The sequence below is a fragment of the Syngnathus typhle genome, linkage group LG3 (assembly GCF_033458585.1).
Source record: "Syngnathus typhle isolate RoL2023-S1 ecotype Sweden linkage group LG3, RoL_Styp_1.0, whole genome shotgun sequence".
NCBI lineage: Eukaryota > Metazoa > Chordata > Actinopteri > Syngnathiformes > Syngnathidae > Syngnathus > Syngnathus typhle.
The window spans coordinates 3,945,644-3,969,699 of record NC_083740.1 but is presented as its reverse complement, the minus strand read 5'-3'; the positions used below and the strand labels follow the sequence as shown (position 1 = coordinate 3,969,699).

The window sequence follows — 24,056 nt, the reverse complement described above, 5'->3', positions numbered from 1 at the left end:
GGATAGATGTGTAGCATTATCAGGTTGCTAGTTGCTAGCTGAAATACTGTGGATGTTAGTGGAAATAAAAACTAGACTCAGACCAGCTTCCACTACAACAGGGGTCACCAAACTACGGCCCGCGGGCCGGATACGGCCCACCGGACCGTTTAATCCGGCCCGCCAACCCTGAACAAATTGTATTATTAAACTTTTTTTTTTTTTTTTTGCTCATTTTGCCTGCAATGACTGCGTTTCCCCAGTAGATGGGGAAGCGCTCGCCTGCGCATTTACTACCGGAAGCCGTGTCAGAAAGCTCGGTGCACACTCACAAGTGCGTGTACGGACATGGTGCACTCGCGCTCTATTTGTATCAGTCCCGAATTTAGAGCGTGGGCTGTGACGACAGCATTCTTGTAATTTGCGCGCTGAGCTTTCAGATGCAGTTTTGCGCTAAAGCCACCCACAAACCTTCCCCTGGAATCCTTCCGTTAAAATGTCGCCCAAGGAAAAGCAAGGTGAACACAGTGCCGAGCGTTTAAAAGAGAGTGGCCAATTTGGCTCGACGTACGCGACGTGACGTTCAGCCACATGAACGTCAACATCTACCCTCAAAGATCGAGGTAAACGGACCAACACCTCGGATCTCGCCTAAGAATTGCCACAACAAATTTTACCCCAGACTATGACGCACTATCAAACTTTAACAAAAAAGACAGCGGTGTCTACAAGCCTACTGGAACCTACAAAAGGATTATAAGGAATCAACACAAGAACTTTAAGAGACTGCTCATATGTGTCAGAGAGGTTCTGCTCTGACAACTGAGCTGAACTTTTATCTGTTAAGATTGTGCATGGCACAACAGAAAGTTAATGTTCCATGTTTTTTTTTCTATGAAGAACCCAGAGAGAGTTATTTAGTTATTATTTATTTCCTGTTTTTTCTGTGAAGAACTCAGAGAGGGTTATTTAGTTATTATTTATTTCATTAATAGTGTTATTATTTGTTTCCTGACTTTTTTTCTGTAAAGAACCTGGAAAGGGTTATTAAATAACCGTTATTTGGTTATGGGTGGCTTTCTGTAAAACAATAAAAATTTTAAGCTCCCCTACGATCGTCACACTTTTTCTGTTACAAACTGACACCGGCCCGCCATCAGAGAAGGGAAAGGTTATGTGGCCCTCACAGGAAAAAGTTTGAGGACCCCTGCACTACAAGGTCTAATTGAATAGAAATAGAATATAATAAAATGTTATAAAAGCCTTTCAAGGTATTAACGTATTATCTGGTAAGCTTTCATTTTGAAGTTGGCCTTCACAGCACGTTAGCGGCGTGTTAGCATCACAAATAGCATGAACAATTATCACGGCTGGCTTGACTTGTCTCGCCCCCACCCCCACAGTGCACACCAAATAAACGGTTGCCCGAGGCAGGAAAGAAAAAAAAATCTTTTTGAAAGTATTAATCAAGGACTATACAAAAAGGAAAGGAACAACCTTTGTTGGAAAAATGAGACTCGATTGGCGCTTGCCAAAGGTGACGTTCATTTGAAATCCGTTATGTATGAAAATGTTTTTTGTTTTTTTTTGTTTGTAACATTTCTCCCACAGTTATATATAACTGCTTTAGAGACCCTACTTCCCAGTAAATCCAAATTTCAAATTCAGGGCGTTCCACTTCATTGATTTTCCAATACAAACGTACTTCATGGGCATTCCTGAAACGTTCACATGTTAATCTTGTTGCATGTTCAGACTCATTGATGTCATTTATGCGTGTTTGACTGATATGGCGTGTTGTGTCCAATCTTCTGTGCAACTTGGTCCTTAGTGCTGAGTAGGAAGCTATGCCTCATTGAGAAACATTAGCAGCTCAACTGGGCAGCGAGAACTCCATAAATCACAATGTTCTAGCCCGTAATTCTACCAAAGTTACGGACTGTTATCATTTCTATTCCCCTGAGGAATATAAGCGGTCAGATATGCGGAGATAGTTTGATTTTTTATTTATTTTTTAAATAACATTTTAGGATAAATAAATTGTTCACACGGTTTCTGAGCCATATTCGGCATATCAGCGATGCCAAAAATATCTGAATCCCTCGAAGAACTCTAAAGTAGGATGTCAAGTGCCGACATTAAACAAGTGATTACTTGCCTGCAAAATGCCAAGCGCAAACTGAAATATATCAGTCAAGGTCAGCCTTTTGCTTTCAGGCTTTTGAGGAGCACACAAACAGAAAAATATCAGTCAAGGTCAGCTGGTTGCTTTCAGGCTTTTAAAGAGCTTCAAAGCCTGGATGTGCTTTTGTTGCTTCCACGATCAGCATCTTCGGAGATAATGATAGCGGAGGTAAACAAACACAAAAAAAAGAGCTTTCATTTGATAGGTGATTGATTCCAGATCTCGGATCGACAATCCAGGTGAGTAACATACGACGCAGGAAGAAAAAGAAAGATTTTTTCAAAAATCTAAGAGCCGCTCACTTGGTTAAAGCGTTTCTTTTTAAACCTGGTAAGATAACCAGTCTTAGCAGTCTTTATTCCTTCATCCCGCAAAATCTCCTTCTAGTTGCCTTTCACTTTTCTCTTCCAATTTGTTTAAATCAAATCCGGCCTTAGCCTCTTAGATGAAAGCCATGGCCCATTTTACCATTTATATTAGTTGCCATGGTCATACGGTGAATGGATACTAATAAATGAAGCTAGTATAAAAAAAATATGCACGGCACAATAGGCCCTTATGAAGCGTAATTTTTCAGCATTGTACTCTGGCTAAGCAGCTGGGGCGAATTGAATAAAAAAAAATCAAAAAATGGCTTTTATGCGGTTGCTGATCGATTTTCTGTACCACAGTCATGTTTGTTTGTCTCTTCCACTAACAAAGAGCACAACCAGCTTTTAAATACGGAATACAAGCTGTTCTTGTGTAAGTCAATAAGACGACAACCCGGACTGCTATTCTCCTTTTTTTTTTTTTAAATGAGAAAAAATATTTCCAATAATTCTTATTCAATATACATTTCAAAGATAATTGATTAAAGGGGTTGGTTGTCTAGAAATCAGTATGCATGTGTCTATAATATTATTATTAATAATAATAATAATAATAATAATAATAATAATAATAATAATAATAATAATAATAATAATAATAATAATAATAATAATAATAATAATAATAATAATAATAATGGAGTACAGCACATATTCCTTTCTGGCTTGTCAACATTGCCATACTTCAGTTTTTGGATATTATCCAGCAATGGAATTTGGGTTTGTTAGTATGTGCGTGTGCGTGTGTGCGGGTTCAGAGGCCGAGTGATCAGGTCTAAAGCTGTGTTTAGGAGATAAAGGAAGTCATTAGTGATTTCTGCCTCTTAAGACCCTTTAATACTTTGGATGGGACCCTGTCCAGAGGTTAGGGTGCATAAGTGTGCGTCTACTGTATTTGTGTGCGTGCGTGTGTGGCGCTGTAATTTCATTCGTTCACCAGGGCAGGGATAACCAACATTGCAAACAGATTTGAGTGAGTTTAACATCCGGGAAGCAGCAACAAATTGAAATGAACGCTTCGTGATCATGAGCAACCCCACCCCCCCACCCTTGAATAATATCCAACCCAAAATGTTTGCCTTCATATTTTGTGTTGTCATTTGGTATATCAACACAGTTCATTGTCTTGCTTCCTGCATTTGCAGCATTAACCACAGGGATGATGGAGACAGTCAAGGGATGGGGATACGCTGGGCTTGAAAAGGGCTTTATCGGCTCATAATGTATCAGAGGGCTTTTTGATCAGCATTTAGCGGGCTTAACAGAGCTCTCGATCAATACGACTGCGGATACATGCATGGATCTGCATTTATTACTGTGTCTGACCGCCACACACGGTGCTACAACTCTCTACGGCATCCATGAGGAGTCAAAAGAACTCAACCAGTGTTATAAATGATTAGTGTTATTTATTGGCCATTTCTACCAGTTAGCTAGTAAATGTTGTGTATTTATTACGAAAAAAACAAACAAACATGGAAGTATTTGTAAATTTACGCTCAGAACTTGAAGCCAAGATGCTACACGCAAGCATGTCTGGTTCGGCAAATCGGTTCAGGGCTCCTTAGTCATCAAATGAATGAATAAATGAATACTAATTATTTGGAGCGAATAGCGTGTCGGATTTGAAGGCGAAAACACGGTCAAGAGACAAAAAGATTAAAAAGGCAGTTAAAAATGGCATGCAAACATGAAGAAACTCAAACAAATTAGAGCAACTGTAAATATTATCCTGACTGCTTTTTCCCTTCCTCTCTTCCAAGCTTCCTTCCCAAGCAGATTATTTGTCCCTCTGGGTAAACAAAATATTTAAAATGCAATACAGCATCTGACAAAAACTATTTTCGTCCACCTGCCCACTGTGGTTTGAAGGCTGACAATATGGCAACAGCATGTGAAAATCTATGACTCCACAATGAATATTTCGGTAAATAAGCAATTTGTGTGAAGTTAAATGCGCACTCGCTCACGTTGATTGTCTTGTGCGAACAGAGCAGACCAAAACAGAATCAACATGAAGGTGAGAGATTTACAGCCGCGAGGCAGCGACGACACAGCCTTAAACAACACCGTGAGGGGTAATAACAGAAGCTGTTAAACATGTTACCGTGACAACTTATGGAAATAGAAATGCAGTAGTACCTGACTTATGTCCTTAATATATTCCAGGACCAAACCCGTGACGTAATGTACTCCAAATCAAATTTTCCTATTGAAATGAATTGAACTAGTATTTATCCGTTCCAACCACATACCGTAATTTTCGGACTATAAGTCGTGTTTTTTTTCATAGCTTGGGTGGGGGGGCGACTTATACTCAGGAGCGACTTATATACATATATATGTTCTTTTTCACTTTTTTGGGCATTGTATGGCTGGTGCGACTTATACTCCGGTGCGATTTATAGTCCGAAAATTACGGTAATTGTTAATAACAAAATGAAACATAGTAAAGGAAAAATGTGAAGATAAACTGGTTGTGTAAAATATAAATGTACATTGGGACAAACCAAGTCACAAGAATAACAAAAAATGAAGCAAAAGAATAGCATAAATGACAGAACAAAAGATTGGATTCCAAAGGATGAGACTTTTTACAGTCCGTCATGCTAGGCATTTGCGTCATTAGGTTAGCTTACTTGCTACTCAAATGTCCTCCTCTGTCTCCTTGTTGAATGAAGCGAGCATACCCGTAATTTGATTTGAAAGAAATAAAACTCATACTCAGCCGTCACCATGGCTTCTCGACTCAGCAAATTAACGTGCCACTACATAAAAATCGCCCACATTTGGCAAGCTAATTCCCACCCTGCGCGCTCATCACGCAAAAAAATAAAAATTGTCTTCCCAATCACATATCTCCCTGCTGATTTCATGCCGGAGAAAAAGCAATTTATTAAGCTGTCTCTTAGGAGCCGGGCATAAACTAAACTGCTACAATGGCCTACTTAGGCACACTCGCCGGAAAGTTGTTTGCTTCTTCGCCCTGCTCCCATTCATCCAAAAACAGACTCCAATAACTCTTAAAGAGCTCCCCGCAGAGTCTCATCAATGATCAGGTGAATAAAGCCACTAATGGAACTTGCAGTCTATTATAATTTGATGAGATATGAAGCGACGCTAACAAGTGTTGGATGTCCCCCATGAGGAGCAGTTGCTCCGAGGGAGGGCTCTGTCGCTATAGCAACCAGAAGAGTCAGCAAACTCCTCCTGACTGGGGCCCAAAACTTTGCTTTGACCTCTTCTTTCATTCTTTGAGGATTGCTGCTAATCCTGTAGCCACTCTTGAAAAAAATTGGAGAGACTAAGTCCACATCTTGGGTGATATTGCTTAACTGTTGAGTTGTTTTTTTTCCATGAAATATTACCAAATAGACAAAAATAATGAAAATATTTTTTTTGATATAATAATAAGAAAATAAATATAGAAATAATAAATATAAAAATACTAAATATAAATACAAATAATTATATCAAAAACTAAATTTTAAAAAAGAATAAATAATACCATCCATTCATTATCTGTACCGCTTATCCCAAATACACAAAAATAATTAAAATAATTATATTAAAAAATAAATTTAAAAAAAGGATAAAAATCTCAATATGGTACTTGGGTGATATTGCTTAACTGTTCAATTGTAAAATAATACAAAACTAACAAAAATAATTAATAATATTAAAAACCAAATTTAAAAAAAAGATTAAAAATTAAAAAAAATAATTGGCTAATAAACGGTAATCGGGGGAAATGTATTTTAATAGACACTTTAATGCGAATAAAATTGTATCCGATTATTTGATCTAATAATCAATTCTAAAAATATTCCACAGTGACCAATAAATCCAATCACAATGATGCTCCGGCGTAGTTGCTGCTCATACATTCTTATTTTAGACTCATAAACTCTGAAATGATTAAGTGACACGTGCATCTTCCCCAAAATACATCCATGCACACATGGATGAACACAATTTTGGTTATTTAAGGCGCACACAGGCGCGTGAAGAGCCGTGCCCAATTCCATTTCACTAATACAGTCTCAGTATTTACAACCTCCTTGTGAAAACAGGTTCCTGCTTAATTAGATTAAACAAATGCGTGTGTATGTGTGTCTTACTCATTTACATGCGGCGAACAACAGGTGAGGCGTGCAAAAGACGCAGCGAGAGGGAGAGACGAGACCGTTCTATATTCATGGAGGTGGTGTAGATCGTTAGCTCAATAAATTAGTACCTTGCGGCTGTGGATAACACACTGCCATATGTCAGAGTGAGACAGAGAGAGGAGGAGAAGGAGGCAAAAGACTGATAGAGAGGAAAGGAGAAGAAAAATGTGTTTGCTACATTAAGTGTGAATAAATGCATACAAATGCAAACAAGAAGATGACACGACGCCTCGATGGGGAGAAGAAAAGTTCATCCAGGAAAATTGAACTCGGAGCAGATTGAAGCATAGATGATCTTCTTGCCCGAGGCTTTCGGAGCGCTGGCATACGCAATGTGAAAGAGATTCATAGATCAGGTCTTTTTTTTTTTTATATGTATAAAAAAAGGAAGATATTAATTAGTATTATGGAGCGTGTTGATGCTGAGGATAACCTCATTATTGACGAGGCGAGCAGACAATGGCAGACGGCACAAAGGGTTATGAAGAGATGTCAAAGATCAAAGGTCAAACTAAATGTGACACTGGTCCACTTTAATCACATTTGATTTCATTTGACTCCATTTATGACAGTGGTTTGACAATTTTAAAGAGTCAAAACTTGCTAATACTGGCTGTACAGCAAGCAGAGAGGGGAGGGGTGAGCAAGTGACCACCATGGAATATTTCCAAAAGCGGAGTTTTTCCGCAAACTTTCTTGAAACCTAAAATGTATTATTATTCTACCTTGACTGTCCTTCTTTCTCCATCGTGCTTCTTTATTAAACCTGAGGCCTCCTTAATAAATTACAAATACAAAAAAGAAACGGAGCACCACAGCATCCAGGGGGAGATTTAAACAGCACACAATGATTCGACACACCTCAAGTCAGGAGAGAAGATGCCACGGGCGGGGAAACATTTGCGAGAAAAGCGTGGGGGGGGGTGAGTGAAAGCATGCTGGGGGGGGAAAAATACAGAACAGAAGTATGGGTGGAGAGAACAGCCTTCTCGGGGGAGTAGGCGGGTTGGAAGTATCAAGGTGTAAATGTCTTGCATCAACGTCTCGAGCCAAAACGTCCAGAGAGGTTTTAACACTCTTGTTTGCGACTGAGGTGCAAAGACACACACACACCTATACACACTCTGCAACCCTGAGAATAGAATCTCTCGACAACAATCAAAATGCAACCCGACGTCATAACTGCATATCTATTAATAAGTCCCGCGGCCTACACGGGACGCAAAAAAAAAACCCATTCCCGCCCTGTTTTTAACTCTCTTGACTCTTTATCACCCTCTGGCTTCACTCTCAATGTAGGGGGGGGGGGGGGAGAAAAAGTTCAGCGCAAACTCCAAAGTGGAGCGCAATCTGTTCGGTGCAGTTGGTTGATTTCCAAGGTGTTCTATTTTAAATTTATTGGGCTCAAACTGCCGCCACCATAAAACTTTATTGACTTTAGAGGCAACAGTCCGATACAATACAAACAAGAAGTTACAGACTAAAAACACAACTCGTCTCGACTTAGCGTTGAAACTGATTTTGCATAATACAAATAGAAAATGCTGTGAGGGGCAGGTGTTATTTTGGTCTGCTTGGACAAAAAAAAATGGAATGAACACTTTGAAAATCATCCAAATATTGTTGCAGAAAAAAAATGTGTGTTCACTGTACATGATGAACAAGATTTCCCTATCTATCAAATGTGGGGTGGAAATCGCTAGAAATGACTGCGTCCCTATTTAAATATTAGATGGCCCGGAATGTGTCTTCATGTTTTATTCCTTTTGTACCCCGAATAACACACATTTTATTCATGAGTTTCCAAACTTGTTTGCGGCTTCTTTTCTACATGTTTACCTGTAAATATTAATAGACATTTCAAATTAAACAAAATACAATTTTGCAGAAGAAAAGCGCCCCTGACAATATTTTAATACTTAAAACATGAATTTGAGTTATATTGTGAGTTCACTTATTATTCTTGGCCAGCCCTAATTGGCATTGTTTGGTATTCAATCATGGTCTGGACTAGACTTGTTTTGGACCCATTTTTTTTCTTGACTTTTATGTTAATACAAAATACTCCCCGGGACCGATGTTGTAGCAAAATAAACTTTAAGTGTAATGCAAAAAAGTATATCAAAACAGAAACAATTTATTTGCGCATACCGACTGATTATTCTGAGTTAAAAAACAAAAATAGAAGAAATATACGACACCCTTTTCTCTCGCTTTCTCATTGTCTTACCGAGTGATCAGCGATTTATGTCTTTAAAAGGAAGTATAAAACCAAATGCAGCGAGTGAAACGAACTGTGAGATTAACCCGCCCCTCCCGGCCCTTTCTCCTCTCTTTATTATCGGAGAGCTGTAATTAAAAAAAGTCGTCTTTGGTTCTTGCGTAGCCCTAACAAGTAAACTAAAACAAACACGCACACACACACACACGGATGAGTACGCTCGCACGGGCACTTTTTACACCGTTTTAATTGAACTTGCTAGATCCTTGCTGCAATTTAGTGTGGTGTGAAAACAGCAATTAGAGCGAAAACAAGAAAATAAACAAACCACATAGGAAGCGAGCTGCAGCTCAGAAAGGGAACGAGAATTGGGAAACGTCTTGGTTCCCTTGAATGCGTATTACAAGCGAGACCAGACGTATGAGCCTTAGAGCGTGACGTCATTTTGAGGTCGTCTAGCATGCTTTTATTTTGAAGGCCCGACTACCATCCGATGATGCCCGAGATCAGGAGTCATTGTTTGTGTGGAATAATACAAGAAAAAAACAACTCCACAGAATAAATATCCTTGGTGCCGCTGGCAACAAATCAAAATCGACTTGAATCTCATCAATTTGGCGTCGACAACCTGTAATTCCTTTTTTTTTTTTTAAAAAAGACGGATTGTGAGCCTCTTTTCTGCCCTTTTTTCCTTTTCCGAACCCAAAACGCCTGCAGCAATCGTTTGGTCTGAAGAAAACAAGACACTATGCCAATTTGTGTTTGGCTGCAATGCTCGGATCAAAATATGGAAATTTGCACTTGACAAACTTCAATATCTAAAGAAATACGGCGTAAATGTCCCAGCAGGCACCAACAACTGTTTTGACAGTACATCTTCAATCAAGTGGTGGCGTCTCAAAGTGGCCAATCTACAAAAGCTTTATGGACTTCAATCTGGGAAGTGGTGCTTTTTTTTTTTTTTTTTATGTTGCTCTACTGTGTAATTTGTAGTTTAGCATGTTGTGGCTACTCTTCCCCGCTGAGAGATGTTGTAATGTTTGGCGTCCTGCTGACTTGGGAGGCCAAAACAGGATCAGACGAATGTGAACGGCGAGGACTGTTTTGATGTTTAAATGGTTGTTCCGCCACCAAAAAAAAAAAAAAAAAAAATTCAGACGCGCTTCATTCCAATGTACCGCCTATAAGAGCGCCACTCTTAAAATAATGTGTTTGTTTGTGTATGGATTTGCTTAACCGTTTCGTCATTGATTGGAGGACTGCAAGAGCATTATGGACTCTGTGAGATTAGCTGAGGTTTAGGCTTTCTTCGTGCTTTGAGAAATTACAGCTCTGTGCTACAAAGCCTCTCAGACTTTTCGAAGTCCAGCTACAAATACTTTAGAATTACATTTAACACGGTTAATTGCTTGAAAATAAAGTCAGCATTTCAATTTGACAGTGTCATGGTCGTGCTTTGGGTGAATTGCAAAAAGCTTCAGCATCATTTGGGAATAATAAAATATTAGTGGGGGGGGAAAATAAATCATCTGTATAGTTGATTGATGCTCGTTTTGTTCTGCAGATATCAGGCATCCCCAGAGAACCCCGACGGCAACAACTTTATTTGATGATTGTACAGAAAGCATTAAAAGATCTGCTGAAAGTGCTGCACGCAGACATTTATGGACCTAATTAATGTGTCCCAGACTAATTCAATCCCCATTTAAGTCTATAAAACGTGTACTTCCTTATATGTAAAGGCAAAGCAGTATGAGGCACGATTTGGAACATGAGAAAATGAGAAAGGATTGGATGGTGGCCACGCCCTCAGGACATATCAGCGACGTTTTCACATTTACAGATTTAATAGCGCAGAGAATCATGTCCGATTATTTACCCAACAACCCAACTCGACTCGCACATGTGATTTGCCCATTTTGTTTGTTCTTTTTTTTGGGGGGGTTTTATTGTTGCCGACTGAAGAAGTGCCGTACCAACCCAAACGCAGATAAGGGTCTCACGATGCAATTATGCAACGGATTTAATGTGAAAGATGTGATTTGCTCAACCAGTATTTCCAACCCCCCGTACGCCGAAGATGGTCCAAATGAGGCGGACTAATGAATAACTACATGACGACCGGATACTTATTCTGGTCTGATTAATGTGTTTTCCTCCATGCCAATTATACACTGATTACACAAATTAACAACTCTAGGTCCCCATAATCACTGACTACTCAACAATGCACCCCCCCCTGCCTTCACACGCTGATGTGAGGTACCACACCCCATTTGTTCTTCTATTCTATCCGCAAATGCTGGCAGGCCTGGCAGTTGTTATAAACTAATGCTTTTAACCGCACATGGTCCCGGATCGGGTTACCGACCACATTCAGCGAGCGCCCCTCCGCACTGACTCATTTGTTCTCACACGCTCGGTTAAAAGGAGTACCAAGTCATGGAGACTCCGAACGACAGCTGGTGCCAAAGGGGGCAGTTAATGGATGCCCCCTCTGGAATGGATCCCCTTGTATGGAGCCGGAGGGATGTCAGAATGTAAGAAAGAAGGGAAGGAAATGGGGACAGCGGTGTGTGTCTGGGGCGGGGGGGGCAAGAGGCCAGTTGCCGGAATAAAAAAGGAAAAAGTTTGTGTGCAGTTACGCGACACCGCGATGGGGGGAGGTGAGGGTGACGGCATGGAAAAAGAGAGTGTGTTCAGACTAAGAAGTAAAATGAAAGGGGATCTGAAAAGCTCCTTAAAATGTGGAAACGACCACAAGTCCACGCACGGGCGCAAAATGAGAAAGGCCCAGCTGTGCCATTACACGAGCATCCGTATACATCCATGACTCAAACTAATTCGTTTTAGAAAAGCATTGGGCAGGGCTACCATCATGTAAGAGTGAAGAAGAAAAAGGAAAGAAGGGAGGTTTGGATGACGGATACGCTGACTTTGTCCAAAGAAAATTTTTTTTTTCGAAAAGATCTGCTTTAAAAGCCAAATCAAATACACATCCACAAAGCAATTACCCGCCGACATAATGGGCTAAAATGCTCCGGTACACAAGGTAAACACGCACACACACCTTGATGTGTGTGACATCCTAATAAGCCACTGAAGAAGACAAAGTGAGTGTGCAAGCACTAATCAAGTCAATTTAGCAAAGAAGTATACGGAGCAGAAAATACAGAGCTTCGAATGCAACACGCGCAAACACAAAAGCCATTAAAGGCTCGCTTGCCTGGCACCAGGACGTCTGAATGGTGGAGCGGCAGATTGTTGGAACCAAGCCCGTCCGCCTAAGTTTGCCTTTGAGAGGAAATCGTATTATTTCACTGAACAATTAGAGGCTGCGGTCACGATGGCAATCATAAAGCACGGCGCAGCGAATGGGACCTTGTCTGAAGCGTGCGACACATATTTAGCAACAACTGTTATAAATTGGCCTTTCACAAGTGCAGGCAGGTCTGTGCTGAAAATACAAAAATGTGCGACTCTAATGACGGAAGAAATACATGGAATAGATCAAATGATGCAAAACTATTCACATGCACAGTGTAACCTTAAAAGTTAAACAAAAGTCAGCGAATAAAATACAGTGATAGGTTGGTTCCATATCCCGCGCACTATCTTAGCGTTAGCTGGGATGAGGCTAGTAGGAATATCAAAAGATTTAAAATGAGGCCAGGGCACTTAGCGCTAGCTAGGATGCGCTCTATCTTAGCGTTAGCTAGGATGAGGCTAGTAGCGGTTTTAAAGGATTTCAAATGGAACTAGGGCACTTAGCTAGGATGAGGCTAGTAGCAATATGAATGGATTTAAAATGGGACCAGAGATCTTAGAGGTTATAATAAATGATTCAACCTAAAAATGTTACCCTTCTCCGAGTGTTGATATGCTACGTCAACAAATCTGTGTGTGTTATACTCTGATACGTTTAAATAAGATAAGTGAATATGGCTAAAGTCCTATCACTTCACACGGGGCAAATGTTTAGCTATCATTTGCTAATGTTTACATCACCCACAAGTCCAGTACCCGCTTTTGAAAACTATACACACCCAAAGTCACAGATACTACAGTTGAAAGTGAGGCGGGTAACCTCGAGTGGACAAAATAACACACACAAACACACACACACACACAAAGCATTTCAAGACTAAAAAGCTACAGCTCATCCAAGAGGCTAATCTAATGGCAGGTTGAAAATGCAGTGGCAAGGACATTCTGCTGAGTCAAACGCAAGCACAAAGCCAACAGAGGCGAAAGGCAGTAGGTCAGACGAGAGCACAAGATGACGAAGCATATGAGGGTCGGCGTCCGCGTCTTTGTGCAAACACTGAAGCAGCCTGCTGCTGCTGCTGCTGCATGGTGCCCACAGAGGAGAGTTTGCACAAACGAGCAAATGGGATAATTAATTTCTCCTTTCTCTCCACGCGAATGCTTTCATTTGTTTGCTTTTCTCCTCCCACACAAAAGGAAACACAGTAAATCTGTGAAGAGAGAAAGGACATTTACTTGATGGTAAAACGGGAGAGAAGAGTCTGCATTTGTAAGGCTTCACAAAATGGAAGTAGCAGAAGAAGAGCAACATAATATTCAATGATTGGATGAAAATAGCAGCTGGAGAGGAATTAAACGAAGGGGATTGGGGAGGAGATGAAGCGAGTCCATTAAGCATCAAACTAGTTTCTCTTTCTTTGAGGAATTCTCTTCATCCGTCAGGACGACAAATCTCCAACTGGCTCTCTTCTCTTTTTATGCTGCGCTTTCGCATCCGTCCGTCTTTAGTGACCCAAAATTCGGACACCCCAATCCACCCTTCAATTTTCTTCGCCCGCCCATTTGATGAGCACTTTGATGCATGTTTTCTCATCTTATCCCTTCCTCTAATTATCATCAAATAAACACGTCAGTCAAAAGTATCCCTTTCATTGAAATCCGAAATGAACCAGATCAATTTGTGGGCAAACTCAAGTGGTTATCTTTACAAAATGAAGTCATAAAATAGTAATATCACCACAACCTCGGCTCGGTCTTTATAGTTTGATCATGTCAATGTGCACCTTTCCATATGTGACAGGCATAAAAGATCTTATATTCCCCTCGGAGGCATTTTCATCGAAAGGTATTACGAGCACCGGAATTTTAGCACAGAACTGTCCATCAGCCAAGAAGTTTCCTCGACAATGCGACAAAGGCGCTACTTTCTTGAGATGGGTTTTCTTTTTTCCTTCTTCCGATTCTTTCCTTCTGTGCCTCCTATTCATCCCTTCCAGGTGCCACCAACTTGATTGGTTCCCACCTGAGTATTCCAGTCTTGTACTCATTGATTCTCTCAGACTGGAGGCTTGAGGCACATCAAGCAGTCCAGGTCTCACGGGAACAGAAGCATGTCACCAAAAAAAGTTCACTCTTCATGATATTAGCCTGTCTGAGCCTTGGTGGATTGAATTCAAGGGAGATTAGATCTTTTACCTGAAGGTCTGGTGTTAAACTTCACAGATTGAATACATTTGATTGGTCGTTAGCAGTTTTGGATTCCTCTGTTGATGTGATACGGCGGCAAGGTTGGTTATTTAACTGCTCCATCTACTCTGACCAATTTGGATCTTCTGAAGAAAAGCATCGAGTTATCCTAAGGATAGAGTCTTCCACCTGAGCGGTGGATTTTTGCAGCTCAGCCAGAGTGACCATGAACCTCCAGGCTGCTTCTCTGATCAGTGCTTTCACTCTGTCAGGTTAGGTGGAAGGCCATGTCTTGGTAGATTGAAGGTTTTGCAGCACTTTTCAAGATGATGGATAGAATGGCGCTCCCTGAGATCAAAGCTCAAAGTTTGAGAAATCTTTTTCTACTAACCCTATTTTAAACGTCTCTACAATTTTTTTCCTGACTTTTCTGGTGAGTGTCTTGGTCTTCATGACGTTGTTGTAAACCGGCGCTTTCAACCTGCCATTAAAACCATTCAAGGCTGCCGACCTTTTGCAATTTGGACTGAACCTCGGTGGGAAAAAAAACATTTGCAAAAACCTTTGTCACTCTAAATGATTGTGAATTTTACGTAGCTGAAATTGGTCATTTCCGACCTGAAGAATTCGGACATTTAAAAATGCCAGTACAAATCCGTATTTTGGGTTTCTGCATTTATCCGTTCCCACTCCCAGCAACAAAAGATAGCTCACGTGGAAAAAAAACAGCAAACATTTGATAACATGAAAGAGTTTCTTGACAAACACAAGCACTTTTGCTGTAATCTGGCCACGGACACACACACACGTCTGTTGCATGCCAAGTCTGGAGCCACCTGCCATGGTGAAGCCCTCCTTCCAGCTAGATCAAAGGAATAAGTTTATAAAAAATAAAAACTGGCCAGACACACATGGAGCGATTCCTGCTTATTCCTAGGTGACATCAAAAAGGAATTTTTTTTTTCCTCGCTTGGAGCTTATAGAAGTGATAGACACACACGTGTGTGAAAGTGAAGCCAGCCCGCCTCTCGAGCACCTGTGGCGGATCAAACGTATCGTAGTGGGAACACGCACCTGCAAAAGGGTGTGTACTGAACAAGCAAATCACGATGCTCCAATACACTGAATACACAATCGGGCAAATGGAACGCTTGTTTTGATGTCATCGCAACCTCACTTATATTATCCAGGGACCGGCGAGTCAATTTGTCAAGGCAACATTCAAAATCAGCAACAACAGAAGCCTCCATAAATAAATAAATAAATGGATACTCGATTAATCATCGATTCATTGGATATAATATCATGAGTTACTATTCCAATTTCCAGCCCAAGAGTGGAAAGAAATCTGTCCATCTCCACAAGTTTAATTGCAGTTTTAATCCAAATAGTGAATTAAACATTTCAAGAGAAGGTCAACTCAACATTGTGAGACTTCTATTAGCTTAGCTTTAAAATAACAAGAATAGCTCGATGGAAGTCAAGGCTGCCAGAAGTGAAATGGTGAATGAAAAGATTCAAGCAAGCTGCTGGTTAATAAAGATTCGATTATTAATAAAGAAAGTTTGCTGCGACGTTCAGTTGAATACCAAAAAATGAACATCAAATGATCGGTGTTTGTGTATCAACCAAGTACCATTTGGAAAGAAAGCCTTTCTGCACAGAATTCAAATACTTCCTCAGCACTATTGTTGACACAGAGAAAGGCAAAGACGAGGTCCTTGAATGAAACCGTCATGTTCGACAAAAGCCACAAAAAACAATCACATTTTGAGAGGAGCAGCAGGATGTTGCTCTTGAAAATCAAATGAATTCATCTACGCTTCCTATAAGTCCACAAAGAGTATTTCTGGAAGATTTTCTTTGAGCTAGCCTGGTCCCGATCTGCCGGGTATAGTGAATTGAAAGTATTTGCACGTTTCAACGAGCTTTTCTTTAAAAAATATATATATATATAAATGTGTTGTTTGCCCTAAGATCAAGTCACCTTTCCAAGGCTAAGTTGGCAGTTCGGGGTTATAGCACCACCTGCTACCTCACAAAACCTCGCCAGTTCTGCCAACATTTGAGATGTTGGTTTTGTTTTAGAAGAAGGCTTGCTGATTTGTTTTTCCCGACAGATAAGAAATAAGCGAGTCGATGTCGAGCGGGGCAGTCACTCCCTCTTGCTAAAGTCCCAAAAGAATTCAAATTTAACTCGAGAGGTAAAAAGGTAGAAAAGCAACAGGAGGTGGCCCATGCAGTCTAATGAATTTGATGAAGTCTGTAATTTATCCTTATTCTCATTACAACACGCTGAAGTAATAATTTCACATTTGATTTAATAGTTTGACGCTGATGAGTGCGAGTACGTGTGCGCGTGAGTCCGTCAGTGAGTTAGTGAGTTGGTGTGTGTAACCCTTAGTGCGCCTTATACTGAGATATTATGCCTGTTCATCGAGAGTGTGCCTTATAGTCCAAAAAAATAAAATAATGTCATATTCCCCTGAAGTCATACCCCGATGTATCGCCAGAATAAACAAACGCCGCACCTCGTAATTCTTTTCCCCCACTGGTGAAAAACAACAGCTGGTGTGACATAGGTGTCTAATTATAATTACAATTATGATGACCGATACCACCATGTGTCGCGGTAGACGTCGGTACCACGCAAAGGTTGGAAAAAAGCGTTAGATAGACATAACAAGCGGGAAATGCGTAGTTTGGATTCAAAATTTGTGATAGTGGTTCTGAATCTTTTCGAATATTAAATGTCTGGACCACCCGCCGCAGTTACCTTGGCCAAGGTTAGGCGAAATTAACAACGAGCAGCCGTATTTTTTCATTAGAATTTGTCTACTTATAAACTCATTATTATTATTACGCAGTGACCAGGACAGCTGTTCGAAACCAAATGATCCGCGTCACTGTTATGTTAGCTTCCGTTGACTTTTGGCATCGGACTAATTTTACATGGAACTTTGTCAGGGCTCATAAGAATGCTAGCAAATTAGAACGAGGGTGTTGTCAGTTGACCGAAAAGTCCAAGTCCTCTCATTTTTGCCATCGAGAATTTGATGACGATTGTCAATTAAACTTAATGTTAGACTTCCAAGCTGAATGTAAAGTACCGACTGAGGCTCTGTCGAGTATCTGTGCTGGAAAGGTAAATCAGTCCAACGGCTGTGGGGCTGAACCCACTCAATGACACGGGGGCGCTCAGAAAGCGGCGGGATAAGTTATGAATAAAGGGAAGGAGAGCGACGAGGTGAACAGATGAGAGGCGGAGGTGGGTGGGGGGGGGGGGGGGAGGTAGAGACAGTAAAATGCTGCCGTCACTTAAACTCTAAAATGAAAGATCGATGAGCTTATTTAAATGTGCTCCCTGAGACGAGGGTTGGCTCGTATAAAAGCCTTGCATTTACGAGGGTGTGGGCATCGATTGACCATGGGGAGAGAAAGATGGCGAGATCAGTAGGATCAACCTATGCTCGTGATTTTCATCCATCTCCACCTAAAATAAAACGTCCCAATAAATGTTGGGGATAGAAGGCTCGGAACACCTTAAAGAAAAGTTTTATAGCATTGGCTTGGCCTTATGATGCTGTATGTCAACTCTGCAAGACGACCATCCCCTATCACAAACATGCTAAGTAGGAAATTAATTCAATTTAATTGATCGTGATGTGAAACCTCCCATTAACAAGTTTTTACATGACACAAATAGGTTGTGTTGAGAGTTTCTGATATAATAACGTTGACGAGGAAACTGACCAAATAAGCTAACGGTTAGCTTAGTTCCTTCTACTTCTTCTACCACTGCTACCCATTCTTCATATGCCTAGTGGCAGGATGCTGCCTCTCACAGGTCAGTCCTGGTACTACACGCTCCCCTTGTCCCACATTAAAAAAAAAAAAAAAAAAAAACTTAAGCCACCAAACAGTTCTAGTCAGTTCAGTACACATTTTACTGCCTTCGCATTGTAAAGGGACCCAAATTATCCAACCGTATCTTTTATGACGCTTCTTTGGGGAGTGAGCTGATTACAGTGGCACACATGACTGGTTGATGAGTTGGCTGAATTGTCTGCCTTTTTCCACGCTACAGTGGAATGAATAGAAAAGTACCACTTGGACACACGGCGGATTCAGTCAGGGTTTACTTGTTACCCCCTCGGGGTTTAGAGACACATCAATTAAGGTCTGTGGGGGAACTCGGGTGCTGATGCTGCTGCTGAGACGGTGACATCGCAACGAGGAGGAGGGAATGGGGAGTGGGAGCTGACTCTGCAGCCACGCTGCACCTCCGCCTCACACCTCCTCCTCCTCCTTGACACCTAGGACCAAGGGGTGAAGATAGGCAGCATGCTGACTTTATGAAAAGGTACACAGAGGTGTTGTATGACGCCGTCATCGATTAAACTGCAGGCGCGCCCTATTCGGCCAATAGCAGACCCGTGACCAGCCCCCTACACCCTCTTCGACCGCCTTGTGTTGTTTCTTTCACACTGACACTTTCCAATTCTCAAAGCGTTCACAAATAGCTCCCCCACCACCAGCACCACCCCACTCCGCCCGACACCTCGCACACATTCCTCCAACTCCCTCCTCCTCATAACCCCACGTCTCAGCCTTCGCCCACCACGCACCATCTGTGACCCAGAGAACATTTGTGTGCTGACACCGGCCTGACCTTTTTCTTTGAGTCTTTGTTTTGCCTGGTCTGATCTGATCCCCCCCCCCCCCCCCCCCCACACACACACACACTTACCCTCCCGTCTGAACAGCAAAACACACTTGAACATATCCAAGCATCGAATCGCACCATTACCACAAGGCACTTCCATCTTATGATTCTCCCATTTCTCTTTGCTGGATTCAACAATTACCCATATAGTCATGCAAAAGAGTCTGAAATGATGAACCGAAGTGACCCGAATGTTGGAACGTGTGACCTGTATTTGTGTTGCTATAGTGTCAAATCAGGGGCCTCGGTTAAGCAGGTCATTGACTGAAAAGGGGGAATTATCAATGCTTGCAAAGGTTAACACTCTCCCCAAAGCAGACACACAATACCATAATCCTGCAGACATCAATCTGCATCACATAATGCTCACAAACAAGGCTTGATTTAATTTAGCAAAGTGCAACATGGGGCAAAAAAAAAAAAAAGCAAATAGCAACCATGTCTATTACCTCTTTTTTACTTTACCCCACTTGCAGCTTTTGTGCTTATATAATATTAAATAAACAGGTGATTTGCAGTATTAATGTCAAAAATGCATTTTTTTTTTTTTTTTTACCTTGGCCGTGCAACATGTGGTAGTTGCATCCGAGTAGGAGCAGCAGGAGCAAGACAGGAGCCTGCTGGCTTCTCAGCATCATCCTCACACTGCCGAGAGAGAATCCCTCCACGACCTCCGGAAGGCTTCCGAACCGGCAAAATCCCAACATAGGGGAGCCTCAGGCAACACTGTTCACTCCCGGGAAGGTAAGTCCCAATTCCCAGATCCCAAAGTTCTGATGCGGCTCACGGCTGATGACTTCTGTCGGTCTTGGTGTTCAAAAGTCAGCTTGGGGTGGAAGGAGCGGAGCCAGCGAGACTTCACGGCTAGAACACCCGGCGATGTGGACGTGCTGTGGCGGAGTCCGCGTCTTCCATCGCCCGGCCGGTGTACATGGCTGATCTGCGTGCTGAATTATTACATTTGAGTGTTAGGGGGGATTTATTTTTTTTTTATTTTTTTTTTTTGATTTATCGGCTTACTCTCCACAATCGATCTGCAATCCCACTTTGTCCGAGATCTTCTGTGAAAACCAGCAGCGATCACGTCAATTCTGCCCAAATTAAGCCGCTCTCCGGGGATCAATTCCGTAATTGATTCGATGAGTTCAAATACTTCAAGTGTGGCAATATGTGGACGAGTCTTACTAAACCGCTTAGTTAGTACTCCCAACTACACTCCTAGTTAGTGAGCAGCTGGTGGTAGCGAGACGCTTCACTCTCCCCGCTGATGGGTCGCCTTCCTCGGGTAAATGCGGCGGGCACCGCCGGTGGCACAACAGGTTAGCGTAAAACCAGAAGAGCCTTGTTTGTGCTCTTTAGTTCACAGTCTGGTGCTTTAATCCTTTAGGACACGGAAAAGAGTTTATAGCAACGCGGCAGAAAGTTGGTTGTGAAACGGAGGAAGGACCACTGGGTATCCGTGCTCTTCCACTGCGTCACGGTTGCCCTTTTGCCGCCGCCACCGACGTCTTACCCGGGACCAGCCAGTCCATTCGTGGTACTCCGTTGCCTACCCGCCAGTAGTAAATATCTTCCGGGGTTCCGTCAACTCTTATCGGGGGTTGTGGTCCTCAAAGTTGGCGGTTCTTTCCGCAGCTCCGCTGGCACCCTGTTGAAGCTCAGGGCGCAGACTGAGTGAAGCGAGCAGCTCCCTCGCGAGCGAACACCTGCCAAGCTCCTCGACGCACACTTGGGGGGTGGAGAGAGAGAGCGAGAGAGAAAGATTTCCTTATTTCCGACTTTTTACAAGCATTCCAGCCTGATTAGAGAAAACAAAATGAAGAAATTTGACTCTGCCGGTGTACTTTTCCCATCCATTTGCGCTTTCAAGTCCAGTCCGTCTCACGCCGACTCTCTTTACACTCGATCTATCACAAACTCAAAAACTTCCATTCAATAGCATCCCTCGTCGCTGATTGGCCCATGCCGAAGCCTCCGGTGTTCCTATTGGACAGGCCGAATGAAGGGGTGGGAAGCAACCAAACAAGAGGGGGGGGGGGTATTACTATTTAGTACACTTGCACAATCTAAGTAGGATTTGATTCAAAGTATGAATCCGAAATCCTGATTCAATTGGGGTTTTAAATTTGGGTTGGGTTTTCAATTTAGGGTTTTAAAAATGGGTAAGGCTTTCCAACTACAGTAATCCCTCGTTTAGCGCGGATAATTGGTTCCAAAAAAGACCCGCGATAAGTGAAATCCGCGAAGTACGGTCACCAAAAAGAAGTACTGGGCAGGCTAACGAGTTAGCGGAAAGATGCTAATTCGCGATCGTGCTAACGCGAAAACGGACTTCTAAAGGAATGTAAACGAACATTTTGAGCAATACTACATTGTCCTAAAGGTTAGACACACGTTTTCTCAATTTAGAAGTTTTATCTTGACTTTTAAATGTTTTTTTTAATTTGGAAAAAAAAATCCGCGATGCAGTGAAGCCGCAATAAACGAAACGCAAAGTAGCGAGGGATCACTGTAGTTTAGTTATAAAGCCAAATAAGGCGCCATTTAAAATAAAGCAATCAAGATCCATTCCACTGATGTTGACACCAATGAGCTTCGAGTCTCTCAGGACTTGGCGATGACGCTCGCTCCAAAAACATGATTTCATGTGCTTTTTTGGAGTGTGTTGTAATTAGCTTCGTGATTACGCATTATCACAAGGGGCACCATCATGATGTAGACAGGGCGTACCATGAGATGAGCAGCACGACGACTGTCTCATTCTCCTTGTCCTTTTTCGAAAAAGATTCATGTAATCCACCAAAAACAGATTTTGTGAAACACCGCTGGAGCAGCAGCACCTCAAATAAAAGCCTGCAGCTATATCTTACTATTCGCAAAAGGCGACTTTCCAAAGCTGCAAGGGTCATTAAATAGCACATTAATATTAAAGCTTACAACACAGTGACCTTATCTTTTATTTTCCCTATAAATCCTGATAGACTTCCCATCCCCTGATTGGCCAAATAGTCTTCCCGCTTGTCAAGCTGTGCTCAACATACTCACTTTAAGCACCTTCACCTCATCTATTGCTTTTTACGCACATGCTCATTTCACACTATAGACTCTCAAAGCGCTGTTTTCTGCAATAAAGTAGCTATCGTGCTATTTGGCTATTCATTGTTGGATCTCAAACCTCAGCAGTTTCTTAGGTATTGTATTCAAAAAATGCAAAAGATCAAAATACGTAGCAAAGTTACGGTGTCTGTAAACAAGCTGTTTTGATCCATCTCAAGGGGCGGCCATTTTGACATCACTGGGCTTATCTTGCACAGGTCACATGACCAAACTCAGAAGACTGTATTGACATCTCCAATGATGACAATTAAGGCTTCTTATTCCAGTGAGGGAGATAGCATCCCAAACTCATAGTGCCTCGATCGAACTCTGTTGGTGGATGAATCTGCATAGCGTCCTCTCTACACTTTAACCCTACGATTCAATCGCCCGAGGCAGAATCTGTACTCATCACTGAACAGAACGTTCCTAACCCCAATACAGTCATAGCAGGTCTCCTGAGATTGGCCCCGGGCAGTCGCTTACGAATTGTTTGGGCAGACTGCCGTTAGCTATCTCATCCTGGAACCCTTAACTGCAAATCTCCATAAGAACATACAAGAACATGGAGGAACATGGAGGGAAACACAGTGACTTTGGTTAGGTTTGTTTCCAACATGAAATAATTGCCAAAGAAATATTAGCCAAAAAAAAAACAATGCAGTCTTATTTTATAATATATTATGTGCATATACAACACACACACAGACACACGCACACACACACACACACACACACACACACATGCATTCGTAGCACCCTGGGCTGATAGCTGGCAGGGTCTAATTCCGAAGCCAATTTAGCTTCCAATTACTTGTGTAGCCACTGCAATTACTGCTGCATTTTCTACTCTCAATCACTGAGTGGCTCACCCCCGAAAAAAAATCCACCCAAAATTTTCAAACACATAATTCAACCATTTTTTTCACTTCTAATGGTCGGATATAAAATATATATTATTTTTTTTTGGACTAAAAAGAAACTTGAGTTGGAGAAACTTCAAAATGAATTCTTGACTTTGCTTTTGGTGCAAAATGCAGGTAAAGCCATCTTTCGCCAAAGCAAAGTATTTTGTTTAAATGCTCGCTTTCAAATTTCAGAATTTGTTGCCTTGAAATTTTGGATTGACCCAATTTTACCCCCTCCAGTGTAGAGTATCAAACCAACAAGACACTGACACTCTCCTTGCTTCTGTTTAACTATCTGACGCCCCCCCCCGACTCATCCTTTACGCTTCAATTTTCGACCTCCAAAGCGAGCACTGTGAGCAATGGCACCAATCTGTTCTTCTCGCTGAGATAAACATCTGAGCCGTCCATCATCTCTTTAACACATGTTAGACCTGGCTAATGATTTCCGTCCTAGTAATCAACATGACTCTAGGTGCGCTCACACACTCAGAACCTCTGAAGCACACACCCCGTACATGCTGGGGCGCAGTTAATGAGTGGCTTCCTGGAGCTTGAGCCGTCATTGTGGCAGAGGGAGATAATGTCAATATTAACTGACCTGTCATAGCGGCTAGGAGGATAAACACCGTGGGGGAAGTGGGAACACACAGAGGGACGTGCACATTTTAATACCTCGCAGTAGGATCTCCACTAACACCATCACTTATTATTGTTGCTTAGGCAACTCCCGGACTCATCATCATAATGATGCTTTTGGGGAAAAAAAAAAAAAAAGCTCATGTTAAAGTTATATTCTGGTCACATTTCTCAATTTGAGGGATTATTCTTTAATGTCATGGGTTTTGAATGTTCATTATCTGAGGTCAACGCTAATACCAGAGATTAATCTTAATCATTAATTGCACTTCAATTTGAAAGGTGTACCCAAAAAATTGACATCATTT

The 24,056-nt window shown here is 41.7% G+C and overlaps 1 protein-coding gene across 2 annotated transcripts in view; it reads right to left on the bottom strand.

Moving 5' to 3' along the window:
* The window catches only part of sdk1b (sidekick cell adhesion molecule 1b), a 141,069-nt gene extending 120,023 nt beyond the window's left edge, over positions 1 to 21,046 (bottom strand). For both annotated transcript variants that reach the window (XM_061274806.1, XM_061274807.1), the window contains exon 1: positions 19,662 to 21,046. In XM_061274806.1, coding sequence (XP_061130790.1) covers positions 19,662 to 19,812 — 151 coding nt within the window. In that variant the 5' untranslated portion in view covers positions 19,813 to 21,046. The remainder of the gene's footprint in view (positions 1 to 19,661) is intronic.
* Positions 21,047 to 24,056: the final 3,010 nt, after the last annotated feature.